At 39.7% G+C, this 16,028-nt stretch overlaps 1 protein-coding gene across 1 annotated transcript in view; it reads right to left on the reverse strand.

Annotated features, from left to right (window-relative positions):
* Positions 1-4,857: 4,857 nt before the first annotated feature.
* Positions 4,858-16,028, reverse strand: part of ABCB7 (ATP binding cassette subfamily B member 7) — a 119,404-nt gene continuing 108,233 nt past the window's right edge. The window contains exons 15-16 of the mRNA XM_040323989.1: positions 13,127-13,234; positions 4,858-7,344 (exon numbers count right to left, since the gene is read on the reverse strand). Coding sequence (XP_040179923.1) covers positions 7,126-7,344; positions 13,127-13,234 — 327 coding nt within the window. The 3' untranslated portion in view covers positions 4,858-7,125. The remainder of the gene's footprint in view (positions 7,345-13,126; positions 13,235-16,028) is intronic.

The following is a 16,028-nucleotide window of genomic DNA, read 5'->3' on the forward strand; positions in this document are numbered from 1 at the left end:
TTTAGTCATTAATTCAAAAAGAATATGTGCAGCAGCATCTTTGTTTTATATGCAAGTGCACATGAGGAGTCTCCCTGTTTTTTTACCCATTTTAAACGTATATTCATCCATCCATCCCATTTGCGATTGGTGAGCTGGATCATTTTGTCACTATAACAGGCTGGCGGATTTCCATCTGAGGATCAGAGATCCCAATAAGTGCTGAATTATCTTCATGAGTAAGGAAGATCACTGGTGGTCTGGTAAGCTCCCATTTGATTTATGGTGAAGGTGTCACAACGGTGAATGTCTGAGCACTGTGCCGTCAGGATTGATCTATCCAGTGTGAGAGACTGGCATGCATGAACTGTTTGCACAGGAGCACTTTAGTGATCGATTTATGAACTTTGCACTTTAGAAATATATTATATTTTGCATAAGGACATTTCTAGATTGAATAAATATTTTGATTGGATTTTCTGGTTATTTCAAAGGTTTTGCACTGTCATATATGGTGTTTTGCACATGGTCATTTTATTTAGCGCTGCACTTTTAGGACAATCACTTTGTATCATAGGATTTTTAGAACATTAAAAAGATAAGACATTAAAATATATATCTTTCAGATTGTAATTACCCTATATGCTAAATGATCCTTTGTACCGATAACATTTCTCAATCAATCGTCTACAGAAAATGATTTTCCAACAAGCTGGAAAACAATTTGACTCATATCTTGTTTTAACGGTTGTTCATTGATGTACGTGTGATCAATTTTGTAAATGCTGCAAAGTCACTTGTGCTCACTGAACATTCTGTGAATATTCATCAAATCTTCTCAAACTAAGCCTTTCTATAGCCAGCCTCAATCATAAGCGTTTTGAACTATGCAAAAAAAAAAAAACACAAAAAAACATAATTAACAAAGGTAAGAATAGACAAGTCACACACAGACAGCGCTCATTTGTCCTTCCTGAGGCGATTTGCAAGACAAGACCAGCAAGCATGGAGAATAGGACTCCTGTACCAAGAGGGCAGCAAATCAAGAAAATGAAGAATGAATGAAGACAGCAGAGATGTCAGCAGGTCATCTGGGAAATAAGGATTCAGGACCTGGATTTAGATGGAGATCACAATTTAAGTCCATTGACGTATGTTACATGACTTAAAATGATTAAGGTCATTTTCTGTCTCTCAGAGCTATATGGACTCACTGCAATGATAGAAGACACTTGAGTGCCAGGAACTCTTACACATGAAATTGAAAATCTCTTTCACAGAGCTTTTCTGCATGCCAGCTGTGTTAACTCACTCTTTATCAAAAGACAACAGTGGGCTGTGCATTCTATACTAGCCAATGTAAAGTACACACAGCATGTAACCATATTAGTTTAATTTCATATCATAAATAACATACAACATATCTTCTAGAAAAAAAAAAGTAAGATTTTCTTTTTTAATTGAAAGAGGCTGCACATTTGCCTGTTTATGCTTTCCTCCTGAAGAGCCGTCTAGAACATGTGCAGTAAAAGTAATGCTGGCCACTACAACCCATTTTCAATCTCAAAAACAACTTAAAGCATATGTATGGGCATGACCCAATTTTACCCTCAAATCTCCATCTCCCCCTCCAGAGTATACCCCAACATACAGATTCTTTTTTATTTGACCTTGTTCCAGTAGCAAGAAACAGTTTATATTACTCCCTGTGACTTCATCACCTGGCTGTGAAATCCTTGCAAGTGCAGCTGTTGGGAGGGGAGTTCTTATTAAGATAGGCACAGCACCCAGAAATACAACTTCCAACAGAGCTTTCTCTACACATAGTATAAGGGCAGGCTTTTTTTTTTGTCAAGCTGGGTTCGCATATGTGCCACTACGGTTCCCAGCATGGGGTCTGGTGCATCCCTGTTCACCAATTCAGGTGCAAACAGGTCCAAATCTTTGCCTGAATTCGCATACCAACCGGACCCAAACATGCACAGGACCCTTTTGGAATGCTGACCCCGGCCACCCCAGACATGTGTGAGCCGGGCACACTTGCATATCTTACGAATTGGATGCAAGGAAACCTGCATCTAATTTGCGCATTTGTGAACCGGGAATTAAGGCAGCTGCATTGTATTTCTGAAAAATAATTCATCATATGCATGTGGAGAGGAACAGAGTGGTCAGGGATTGGAAGAGTTCTGTAGTCCCTACAGTAAGAGCTGGTAATGGTGTTTGGCATTTCCATGCAACAGAGAGTTTTCAGCCAACTAAAAAGAAGTTAGGACCTTACTACATTTTTGTCAGGGTGACCGATTGTTTTTCTATACTTAAAGCATTTTAAATGGATAAACCACAGGAAAATGTATATGTATACAAAATGATGTACAGCAGTGGTCCCCAACCTTTTTGGCACCAGGGACCGTCGTTGTGGAAGAAAATTGTGCCAAGGCCTGTATGCGGCTTTTTGCTGGCAATTTATCGGGGCAATGGCTGGTGTTGGCGCTCCAATCATCACGGTACCATGGTTGATATGGTGTCAAGATGATTGAAGCGCATTATTTCTATTATTACATTGTAATATAGAATGAAATAGTTCAACTCAACCATAATGCAGAATGTGCCACCAGATGCGCATTGTCACTTGCCATGTCACCTGCCACCAGATGCGCATTGTTACTTGCCACGTCACCTGCCACTAGATGAAGCTTGTCACTTGCCACTTCGCTTGCCACCAGATGCGTTTTATCCCTTGCCACGTTGCCTGCTACCAAATGCGGATTGTCACTTGCCACCAGATACGGATTGTCACTTGCCACGTCGCCTACCACCAGATGCGGTTTATCACTTACCACTTTGCCTGTCATCAGATGCAGCGTGTCATTTGCCACGTCGCCTGTTATCACATGCAGCTTGTCATGTTGCTGCCATCAGATGCAGCTTGTAATTTGCCACGCCGCCTGCCACTAGATGTGGATTGTCACCTTCCACCAGATGTGGATCGTCACCTGCCACCACATGAAGATTGCCTCTGCAGTAGTGGCAACACAGGCGTGCGCATTAGTCCAGAAACAAGCCTAAAGTAGTGAGTAGTGAAGGAGAACATGATCTTCTCTCTCTGATCCCCTGCCTCACGTCCAGTAGTGTAAAGGTGTTCTATTGCGCTGTGAGGGCGGAAAAGCAGTGATGCGGGTGGGCGGTGAGAGATGATCTCATCTCTCTGCTCCCCCGCCTCACCTTCAGCATTATAGCAGCCCCGGGGTAGCAGTGTTCTGCTGCGCTGTGTGGGCAGAAGAACGGTAATGGGGGGCAGGCGGTGAGAGATGATCTAATTTCTCTGCTCCCCTGCCTCACCTCCAGCAGTGTAGCGGTGTTCTGCCATGCTGTGAGGGTGGAACAGCGGTGTTGCAGGCGGCGGTGAGAGATTTCATCTCTCTACTCGCTCCACCACCGCACGTCAGACAATGCAGCCTTCGAGGCCCGGCTGCAAACAGGCCACAGCCCAGCAGTGGGCCGCGGCCCGGGGGTTGATGACCCCTGATGTACAGCATATGATTTTTTTTTTCCCCTCCAAATATTGCCAAGCCACAAAAGTTATCATACCAAGGAAAGACACATACAATACTTAATTTCAGGGCATTGCCACGATTGTTGTTGGCAAGTTGCAGTCATCAGTTTGTTTCTGTAATGGAAAAGCCAGTTGAACATGCCATCCATGGCCAGCATTACTCTAACAGCCACTATGTGTAAACAGCTATAAACATGGTTACAGAAAAAAAATGCACATAGTAGAGGACAATCTTCTATTCTAGAAGAATCTCTAGATCACGAAGACAATAATAGTACATTGCTCACACAGGAAATACATGCGCATTGACTTACATTGCTAATCCTTTTTCGTATGATAACAATTTTTTTGAACAGATATTGAATCAATTGTGCTTTATTAAATTTATGACCAAAAAGGTCTCCAAGTGCCCATTTATCACAACCTCACTGTATATGAAAAATACAATAACTAGTAACTTGCAAAATATTAATTATACATGTCCAAAGCTTTGCAACATAGAATGTAAATTGTGTTATTAAGTTTACATACCCTTGGCAGAATTTGTAAGAGGTTAGACATTTTGGCTGCACCAAAACCACAAAACAACTCCATTACAAGATCCCAAACATTACCTAGAGCGGCCTCAAAACTTCTGGAACAAATCAATTTGAATGAGGAGACCAAAAATCTAACTTATGTTCACAACCATAAATGCTATGTTTGGAGAAGAGTCATCAAAGCCCATTAGGGGAAGTAAACCATCCCTACTATGACACAGAGGTGGATCTCTGCATTTGAAGCCGCATCTCCTAAGTGGCACAGGAATTTAGTAAAAAATGATACCAAGATGAATGCAGCATATGATCAGAAAATATTGGGAGACAAATTTGCATTCATGAGCCTGGAAGCTTCAGACGCACACTTAAACTTCTCAATATGACAACAATCTTAAAACAAAAGACTGACCCTTCAATGGCAACAGTGAAAAAAAACCCCTGAAGGTTCTAGAATGGCCATTCCATTTTCCACATCATTGAGGCACTTTGGGAACATCTCAAAGATGCAGCTCATGCTAGACAACGTTTACAGGACCTAGAGTGGATATGGATGAAAGGAAGCTTTAAACAAATTAAAAGGGGCCTCATTTACAACTCTTACAAAAAGTTACAGTATTTATTGATGCTAAAAGAGGGCTGATATATGATGTAACTAACTAAGGGAATGCAAACTTCTCAACAGGGCCATTTTGTTATCCTACCTATAAAGCTATGGTTTGGGTAATGAATGATACCTTATAAAACATACCATACCACATAAAAAATAAATAAAAAACAACAACATTTGATCTGAACACTCATGTTTTTTTTTAAAAAAAATTATCCACATCTTACAAATTTTGCCAGGGGGTATGAAAACCTGGGCACAACTGTACAAGAAGGCCTTACATTTCCCACTACAAACATGGAAACACATATAAATGTTGTATATGATAAATGGCCAGTTCTAATATTGATATTATAGAATCCTGATTAGAGTAGAGTGACCAATTTGTTTCTTCCATTACTTTGCCCACACAGTGTTACGGGCTAGAAAAGAGATTTATTGCGTTTTTGTGACTAATCTACAAAATATATTAAAAGGGATAAAAAAACATTTTACCCAAGCTATGAACCTATAGAAGTCATGTCATTTGCTAAAGAGAGTTCATGTGTGTGCAAATGAAACCAAGTAAACATTTTTTCTATAGCTTGCTGGAGAAAATATCTTAACAAGCGCCAACATATAGACAGAATAAAGCTCTGGAGATTCACTAACTGGTTGTATACTGTAAAAAAAATCCCAAATACTGAACACCCCAAGAAGCACCATTAAACCCATCGTTAAAAAAAATGTAAAAATATGGCACAGCCACAAATCTGCCTAGAGGAGGCCATGGTGGCATGTTGTCGTGAGGATGCTTTCATCTACGATTGAAGGCAAGAAGGTTCAAGCCACTTAAAGGCCAATTTTGGAGAAAACCACAAGACTGGGGTGGAGGTTCACCTTCCAGTAGGAAATACCATAGACCTCAGTCCAATTCAGAATCTGTGTCAAGCTCTAATTATTCCTTTCCACCAACAGCCCCCATCAAAACTCACAGATACAGAGTAATACAGTATTTCAAAGAAGAATAGGCAAGATTAGTAGAAATCTATTTTCTTTTTAAACCATTAAAGCCTAATGAAAGTCTTGTCTTTTACGCTCTTTACAAGTTGGAGCCTTCCCTGCCGGCAGAATACAATGATTAGTATTGCCAGCTATAGCTGGCGGCACCAATTTTTCAGGAAAAACCGGACAGGCTGATTGTACACAAGTCAATTGGTGCCCATATATTGATTGAAATTTGACCGTTTTAGCAGGGACCGGACAAGTTTTGATCCATGTATGGCTGACTTAACTCTGCAGCCTTTCGGATATGACTATTTAGATACCATGTGCAACTGTAGCAAGAAAGTGAAGAATAGACTGTGAAAATGGAGGCTACTTGTGCCAATTCTCTCTGACTGCATATCTTTATATGTGAATTTAATTTGGCATCAAGCCAAACAGCATTCACACCTTCAAAGTTTTAGAAATGTTGTGTAAATCAAATAGTAAAAATCCCAGTTAAAATTGTTTTAGTTCCATCTTGTAAAAATACAAATGTGGAAAAGACCAAGAGGTAGAGGGTACATTCTTATGCAAATAACTGATATGCTTCAAGTATATTTGTAACCAGACCTAAAAAATAAATATAATAGGTGCTTTGAATCCAGCTATATTAAACTGATCATGAAATCGTTTGAGGGAAATGGTTTTGAAAATGTCTATTTATAATGACTTGTAAACTTTTACAGAGTAGTCGTAAATATTTACCTTCTTTCCTATCCCTGAGGGGGCTTATTGGCAACTGACCCTACCACAGATGATTATGCTCTAGGGCAAAACTGATCTCATGTCAATAAATCTGATGCTATATGTTTATTAAGTTGTAAGGAACTGGATTACTCGAATGAAACGCATGCAAATATAGGAAGTGCATGCAAATACCATACAGTGTTCTTAGTGGGATCTAAACGAAATAAATAACTAGCCAACGCGCTGCCCTAGAAAACATGATTCTAATTTTATTAAATTTCCTAAAAAAGTCTGTGAGCAGCACACAGTCAACAAACCAAACAATAAAAGTATCAGTTAAAGTATTTTATAAAACCTCTTTACTATTATCAAAGCTAATCACTGTACATTAGCAACCATTTTTCAGACGTTAAATTGCTGGACCAGTTGTAGAGAAACTGACAATAGTGATGGAGAAAATAACAATTGTAAAATCAGCAAGGTTTTGCCCAATGTCACTACTGGAGACAATCTTTGTAAGAAAATATATTTCAAATATTTCAGGAAGAATTTGTTACACTATGAAGAAATCAGGCAGATATATATTTACACACAAATAAAAAAAAAATTATGGGAAGAAGAAAAAAAGGGGAAAAAAAAAAAAAGATTTGTTCCTAAAAGTGAAGAGATGAGGGGGGAAATAATATTGAGGGCAGATGAAGCTCCGTTTCCAGTTTAGGCTGTCCATTTCATCAGCAGGAACAGTTGCCACATCCTTTAACGCTGTTAATTATCTCCTCCTGCAGCTTCTTTCGTTCCTCCTCTTTGGACATTTCTTGGCTACTTTTCGCAGACTTCTGATTGCTCTGACTGTTTAAGACCCTGTTACTCTGTGTGTGCCACAGTTCAGAATAAAGGCTACTAGGGTTTGCCAAAAGTCCAAAATGTGTCCCTCTCTCTGCCACTTTACCCTGCCACGAGATGAACAGAAATTACAGTCAGGCTAGAATAAATGAAACATTCTTTGTTTTGCATCAAGGTTAATTAGCACGTAAAAGGCTTTATGTCAAATTCAAAAACAGGCAAATAATTCACATCAAAGAAGCCAAGAACTTACTTATTACAATGGACCCCCAAAATATTACTATAATATACATTTAGTCCTCCAGCATTGCCCTCCTGCTTATTTATAAAAGGGGTATATTAATGGATGATTCTTCTCCAGTACTTCTATCATGGGTGAGCAGCTCATCCATGCATACAAGTGACCATAGCAAAACAAATGTACTAGTTTCAGCAATGGTTACAGCCTAAGTGTGAATTGTTGTAGAGATCAGAAATACAGCAAATAGATCATGCTTCCAAAACTTGACGCTTTCTTCGCACCCATGACTCATTTGCCGTGAGAAATGAACAAGCGAACAAGAAGTATTACAACACTTATACCAGGGTTTGACAAATTTGCTTGGAATCTAGGTGCCAGCTAAAAAAGTTAGGAGCCAGAAAACACGCCCCGTCAAGCTCACGCGCAGAAGCGAACACATATGTAAATGGTATTCAAGCCACACATGTAAGGTATCTCCGCGATTGGTAGAGTGAGAACAATAATTCTAGCCCTAGACCTCTTCTGTAACTAAAAACATGCAACCTGTAGAATTTTTTAAACGTCGCCTATGGAGATTTTAAAGGGTAAAAGTTTGTCGCCATTCCATGAGCGGACGCAATTTTGAAGCGTGACATGTTGGGTATGAATTTACTCGGCGTAACATTATCTTTCACAATATAAAAAAAAAATTTGGCTAACTTTACTGTTTTTTAATTAAAAAAAAAAAGTGTATTTTTTCCCCAAAAAAGTGCGCTTGAAAGACTGTTGCGCAAATACGGTGTGACAGAAAGTATTGCAACGACCGCCAGTTTATTCTCTAGGGTGTTAGAATAAAAAAATATATATAATGTTTGGGGGTTCTAATTAGAGGGAAGGAGATGGCAGTGAAAACAGTGAAAAACAAATTAGAACTGCTGTTTTACTTGTAATGCCAACGGCCACCACAAGATGGCGCCAGATCACAGAAGGAAGCTTAGGCCTGCAGAAGTCAGCAAAGCCGTGACCTCAATTACAGGCGGGCCCGCCGCACACGGAGACACAGGATCCTGTGTCTCCGTGCGCCCCCACCTCCCCCGCCCTGCGATCGCAGCGGGCGTGCGCTGGCCGATAATTGATGCCGCGGCTTTCTGCAGGCCTAAGCTTCCCGGGTGCCAGGTCACAATTTCTTGTCGGATTTTGTCGAGGCCTGACTTATACTGTACAACAAGGAATACATTAAATCACAGCAACAGAAAGTGACTTCAAGGGGTTGTAAAGATTTTTTATTTTCTAAATAGGTTCCTTTAAGCTAGTGCATTGTTGGTTCTTACCTTTTCCTTCGATTTCCCTTCTAAATGTTTTTTTTTCTTTGTCTGAATTTCTCACTTCCTGTTCCTCCTCAGTAAGCTTGCCCCCATCATACATAGTACTTATTTATTACCATACAAGTCATTTTTTGAGACCCGTCTTGCTCACAGCTTTTCAATCAGTAGATAGCATTGCTCATAGAATAATCAAGTCATCTTTTCAAAGGCATAACTCAAAACCCTAGAAAACATTATGTTTTAAATAACTCATTGTACTGGTAGTGATCAAATAATTGAAGAAAAGGATGGGCTCATCCATGCCTCATATATGAAGAGAGACTGCAGTAACAGTAGAATTTCTCGGTCTTCCCACTCCTGTGCTGCCATGTGTCGGAGTTTCTGATCTTGCTGCCTTCCTATGGGGCTAGTGTGAATGCCACGCCAGCAGGAAACAATGTATAACAGCAGGAATTTGGCTCGAAAACAAGATTCACTATGCACACATCTAACAGAAAAGACAGTGATGTAATGTTTCTATACACTCGTGTACCTGCATTATACCACATAGCTATCAAACAGGCTCACCAGATTTCTGTTTTCACATTACAACTGTGGCTGGCATATTGCACATCATATGAATTACAATTTAGAAACACATGCAAAACGGCAGGTAAAATACCACATTTGTCTCTAAAACAAGAAACAAATTGCCCATGGACACCCCACAAGGCTGTGGTGTTAGCTGGACAAGACACACATTATGCTCTTAATGTTAAATTAAACTGCCAACAGATGTCCTTACTGGGAAAAATAACTAGAGTCATAGAAGTTACAATTAACAGGAGGAAAATGTATACATGATCACCATCAGACATTTCTTATCACAATACTATGGACATACATTTAAATGAATGTTGCTAAAAAAGGAATATCAGTTTAAATAAAAAAAAAATGCAAATGTAATAACCCAAACCTTAGCATTATTTATTAACCAATTTATAGACGGGTTTTACTTCCTCATGGTTCCTCTGCAAAGTAAAGCATAATGGGCTAGTATGCATCACATGTTCGCGCTGGTGGCCGGATCCATCTTCTGCTCTATTCCTTACGAGGGTCGCGGACTCTGGCTCTGTGACTGTCCGGAGCCACGTGACATCACTCCCCACGCATGCGCCCGAGAGCTGTCAGTCACGGCACAAACGAGTGAAGAAACGGCACGGAGGCCCGTTTCTTCACAGCACATGCGCCGATGACCCCATCGTTGCAGTGTACACTAAATATCTCCTAAACGGCACACATTTAGGAGATTTTTCCACTACCTATAGGTAAGCCTTATTATAGGCTTACCTATAGGTAAAACTTACAAATGTGGGTTTACAACAACTTTAATGTACATTTGCTTGGCTTCATGTTAAAGACTTTAGTACATTTTTTTGTGTCAATTCATCCATGTAAACCAAGGGTCCTCAAAACTATGGCCCTCCAGTTGTTCAGGAACTACAATTCCCATCATGCCTAGTCATATCAATGAATGTCAGAGTCTTGCAATGCCTCATGGGATGTGTAGTTCCGCAACAGCTGGAGGGCCGTAGTTTGAAGATCCCTGATGTAAACAGTATGTCCCTTTATAAACTGAAGCTCATAGTAGCCTGAACACAATGGACAGTAACACAAGCAGTACTCACCTTTGTGTGTTGCATTAACTATTCTAATAGCCGATAGTGACATAATAGGGTTGATAAACTTTGAGGCTATTCACTTAGCTTAGTGTACGAGATGAAGCTGTGCTCACCTAAATGGCAAGTTTTCCTTTACAGAAAAAATGTAAAATTGAACCAACATTCTGATCACACTTAAAATGCTTAGATTGGGGAAGCAGAACAGTGATGCGAAGAAGACAGCAGTGGCAGAGAAGACAGCACCAGAGGAAGATTTTTAATAAAGGACTTGTCAAAACCATCTCTTGCTTTTATTTACACTACACTGCCTTTTTGGGGGTGAATTGTTAGGGGTACAATGTACCTCATACACAGAGGGGGGCGGCAGGATCTGGGGCCCCCCTCTTAAAGGGGGCCTTCAGATTCCGATAAGTCCCCTGCCCGCAGACCCTAAAAACCACCGCCCAGGGTTGCCGGGAAGAGGCCCTTGTCCCCATCAATATGTGGACAAGGTGCTTTGGGTGGGGAGCGCATACCAGAATCAAAGCACGTTCCAGACTCAAAGCACCTGGTATGGATCTTTTTAAAATACATTTTGGCTGGTGTTCCCCTTCAAAGGTCCTCAGAGCCCAAGTCACACCACAAGTCAGATTATGTTTGGACTTGGATGCCACTTTTATAAAAAAAAAAATGGTCTGAAAGCTGGATGAAAGACAGTTTTCATAGGGAACCACTGATTTTGAATAGAAGCAGAGGAACGCTGCTAAAAACGAATGCGGCTAAACGCGCATTAACGACAAATGCAAAAAGCTACTAATAGTGCATTTTTACAGCTACTTTCTCCTGGCGTTGGTAGTCACATGGGTTTGGAGCTCGTCTTTTTTTTTTTTTTCTAACGCCATGTGTGCATGAAGCCTTAGTCAGCGCATGTGCTTGAAGAGCTGGGTACCAGAAAGGAAAACACTCTACTAAACACAGAAGATGTCTGCACCTTTGCTATTGAAGGCATACATTTAATACACATTATAGAAAACGACAGAGTTCCACTTTACATCTACAGACCTGTTGAGTGTCTATAGTATCCCAACAGTCATCATTTGTATTCTAAAATGTGTACTACCCCATATTTATTATAATTCAATAGTTTACATAGGGCTGCCCAAATTTTTCAAAGGTTTCACAAGTATAACAAACAGAAGGAGGTCTGTAAAGGGAGACCACTCCTTCATTGTCTAATCCACAGGCTGAGGAGGGTGTGTGTGCTTTTATCCTGTGTTCTTGACTGGTCACGTGGCTGCTGCAGGGGAGTTCAAAGACTAGGCTGTGTTGTTTTGGCAGGACAACTTGATCACAAAACTTACTGCACAACTAAACCGCAGTATATTTTCAGAATCACTGCAATTAATTTTTATTACAGGTACTTATATAGCACCATTCATTTACACCGCACTTTACATGTATATTGTGCATACACATCAATCCCTGCCATCAAGAGCTTACCAATCTAAGGTCCCTAACTCACATTCACATACTAGGGCCAATTTAGACTGGAGACAAATAACCTACCAGCATGTCTTTGGAATGTGGGAGAAAACCCACGCAGGCACAGGGAGAACATGCAAACTTCATGGAGGTGGTGTCGTGCAATGCAAATTACAGCTGAGAACAGTCCTCACTCACATGAACAGACTATTAAAATACCATGAGGTTTGTGTGTACTGCAGAACACAGAAAAAAGGAATCGCATCTAGACTAGTCTATATTCCTGCAGTTTGTAAAGGAATCAAGACAACTGTGTAAATTCCCAATCAGGTATTCCCCGGCACCTTGGTGATCCAGGAAACCTGATGGCCAGACAGACATTAAAAAGCCAGTTTCTAATAAACAGGTCAATCAGTCGGTAGCTCTGTCAGCACCATGCTGCCCAAAACACCATTCGCCTGAAAAATCATAAGTCAGGGGGAAAATTGTCGGTCGAACAGCGTCTGCATCCAATAAGATGCAGGAACTGTTTAGTATTCTGAAACACAGGGGCACTGGCTGTCAGAATAAAATACCTGCAACAAAATAGTTGTTCAGAGGAATGTGTTTGATTTCTTTTGTTTATCCCACAGTGAACAAAATAAATCTATGTGTGTATGGCCGATAGCATGTGTCCAGTAGGTTTTAAAATGCTGAGGTTATGCTTTTGTCATTCTCCCACTAAACAGACAGCATATAAAAAAGCATGCACAGGATCCAGTGTTTTTCTGGTGTTCAAGCTCAATCTCAGTATAAAATAAAACTTTCATTATGTTCCTCATAATTCCTTATGTGACAGGTATAAGTAAAACTTAACTTTTGCACTCTGCTTGCCTTATGAATCAAAGATCACATGACTATGCCATTCCTCTTATTCAGTTTTGCAGTGCTGGACCATGGGAGGAGTAGAATAAAGTCCCACAAAAGGTATGGAAGGGTGCTAATTTAAAGGTTTGTGGGCATGATGGGTGTGTTCCGCAATATATATATATATATATATATATATATATATATATTTATAAATTAGATTATATACGCACATGCCTCTTGCCTCACACATGCCTCTTGCCTCACACATGCCCCTTGCCCTACTCAAAATCTTTTCAATGTAAATCTACAGTTAGCAAATCCTGCAGTTATTAATCTGAACTACCCATTATATAAGTAATTAGGTGCTGCTTACCTTTTCCAGCACTACAATTTCATCTGCATCAACAATGGTGGACAACCTGTGAGCGATGAACACAGAGGTCCTGTGTCTTATCATATCACGCATCGAGCCGAGAATATTCTGTCAAAATAGAGTTGTAAAACAATGATTTCACAGCTAAACTGTCAGCCTTTAAAGGTAAAATTTACATTTTGTACTGAACCAGTACTCTAAACTCAAATGTATTTTAACATCCTGCTACTAAATATGCAGTATATATAATTGGGAAATAAGTAAATGTGCACTGTAAAACCTTCAGCTTCATATGGACACTTTGCAATCTAGAAGTAAACTTACGTGAATTTACTCTATTGCAGCCTAAATTAGCTACTTGGTGCAAAAAGCAAAACTAAAAGCTAAAAAGGTGTGATTGAGGGTCGGTTCATAATAGGAATCGCACAGAAACGCACTGCATGTTTTTGTGCAATTCACATTCTGACATTCTGTTCAGTGCAGTGCGAGTTGAGCTTGTTCATTTTGAATGAACAAATTAATTTTGATTTCAATTTTTGAGTGGTAATAAATACTGTGTACAAATCTAGCTATTTCTTTTGCCTTTCATGGAAAATCAAATATAATCAAAATGATCATAGTTATATGTAGGCTACATAGGCTAGTAAACACTTGTACATCTTCTTTAGACCAAGCATGGCTTAAATGGGTTGTAAAGGTTTGTTTTTTTATTTTCTAAATAGGTTCCTTTAAGCTAGTGCATTGTTGGTTCACTTACCTTTTCCTTCATTTTCCCTTATAAATGTTTTTTTCTTTGTTTTCTTTGTCTAAATTTCTCACTTCCTGTTCCTCCTCAGTAAGCTGTTCTAAAAGACTTTCCACCGTTCAGATGATGGTGGAAAGCTTACTGAGGAGAAACAGGAAGTGAGAAATTCAAACAAAGAAAAAAAATTTTTAGAAGGGAAATTGAAGGAAAAGATAAGTGAGCCAACAATGCACTAGCTTAAAGGAACCGATTTAGAAAATAAAAGACGAACCTTTACAACCCCTTTAAGATTTAAAAGAAAAATCCTTGTGGATATCCTTGTGTTAAAAGGGAAAGGATCAACAGTTACTAAGGCAAACATACATGACTGTGTTGATTTAGAGATAATAGCAATCTATGGCATTGAGCAAGATTTTTACAACCCTTTACTGCAGAAGAGCATGCACCAAAGTAAAGTTGCTTTTTAAATGGATGTCTAAATAATAAGTTGCAGAAAATTGCTCTAAACTTGTGTGCAGAAAAAGAAAAAAAAAACAGAGAAAGGCTGTTTAACACTAACACATTGCCACTGAAACCTGTTTCACACCTCTGCATTTGTATATGCATTTTGCAGCATATAAAAATGCATGTGACATGAAAATACATCGAGTTCTGTGCGCGGTGTTAAAAATGCAGCAGATTCAATTTTACATCAGATTTGTTTGGCCTACTGAAGTTTATAAAAGTACATAAAAATACACATATTGTGCATTTTCATGCGTTTACTTTCATTCATTTTCAACCTGCTGTGGTTAAGTACATGACAGCTTAATATCCCATGGTTACAAGCACCTTCCCTAGATACCAGCCATGTGCTACATCAGCTACAATGAAGACTGAGAATTGCTAAGGCAGTATAAAATCAGCCAAGTTTCCTAAATGCCATACACTGAAAGCCAGGTAAACACATTCCTCAATGTCACTATAAGAAAAGAATCCTCACTGGTTAACATCAAACATGAAAATGCATGTAAAAAAGGCACAATGCTCAAAAATGAGCATTTAAAAAAACATAAGTAAAAATGCATGACAGCGAAAATGGAGAGATGTGAACAAGGCCTGACACTTTTTTTTAGCTATGAATATGTAAACTAAGTGTAATGTTATTGCTTTAACTATTTACCAAAACAGAATCAATAAAGTGCAAGCACTGGGGATCAGTCTTGACGTAAACGGGGATCAGGGAAACTTCTAGTGAAGGTAAAAAATTGAAGAATTCCTGTTGCTAATAACAAAATAGGATTTTTTACTTTATAGTAAAATCTGTTTCTTGGAGCGGTCTAATCATTGATTATTGATTATTTGCATCTACCCATAGGTGACTGGACACTAGCAAGCCCCCCCAAAAAAAAACAATAACACTAAACTGCAGTGACTTCCCTTATATAACCCCACTCCCAGCTAAGGAGATCATAAAGAACAGAGGGTAGGGTTTTAATCTCAACAATCCTAAACTTACTCTATGACGAACCCAACGCACTTATTTCCTTGAATTTTGTGACACATATTCAGTATTGGATTGGAATAAATGCTTATAGAGCGCCGAATGCGAGTTGTGAAACTTGCGTCTAAGCGCTTACCAACAAGCTGGGGGTATCCAGTTCCCAGAAGCAAAGAGAAGAGACTAGGACATCTAAATAAGAGGGGAACAAGCAAGAAGTAAACAAAAATATAAAAAGAAGGGAGGGGGGGGGCAGGACACAAGGAGCCTATCCCTACTCCCTGACCATGGACCGCAGCCTGGGATTAAGGCAGCGTCCTGCTAAGAGCTTGGATGGCCAAGTGTCTATCTGTAGCCTTGTGAAAAAAGCAGTGTTTTCAAGCCTTTACGGAAGGCCATCAAGGAGGAGGATGCTCGGTGCCGATGAGGGAACTGGTTCCAAAGAGAATTCCCAAGTGTTTGGAGCCAGCGGCCACCCTTTGAAGCCAAGCGACTAGGTTGAATAATCGCTAACAGGGCGTCAGTGGAACAAAGCTCTCTGGGTGGACAGTAGTGTTGTGTCATATTCGATAAGTACATCGGGCCTAGTTGCCAATACACCAGACAGAGAGCCTTGAACTCGACCCGTTTTGCGATCGGGAGCCAGTGTAGGTACTGCTGTGTCACACATTTCACAA

Source organism: Rana temporaria, chromosome 9 (genome assembly GCF_905171775.1).
Source record: "Rana temporaria chromosome 9, aRanTem1.1, whole genome shotgun sequence".
NCBI lineage: Eukaryota > Metazoa > Chordata > Amphibia > Anura > Ranidae > Rana > Rana temporaria.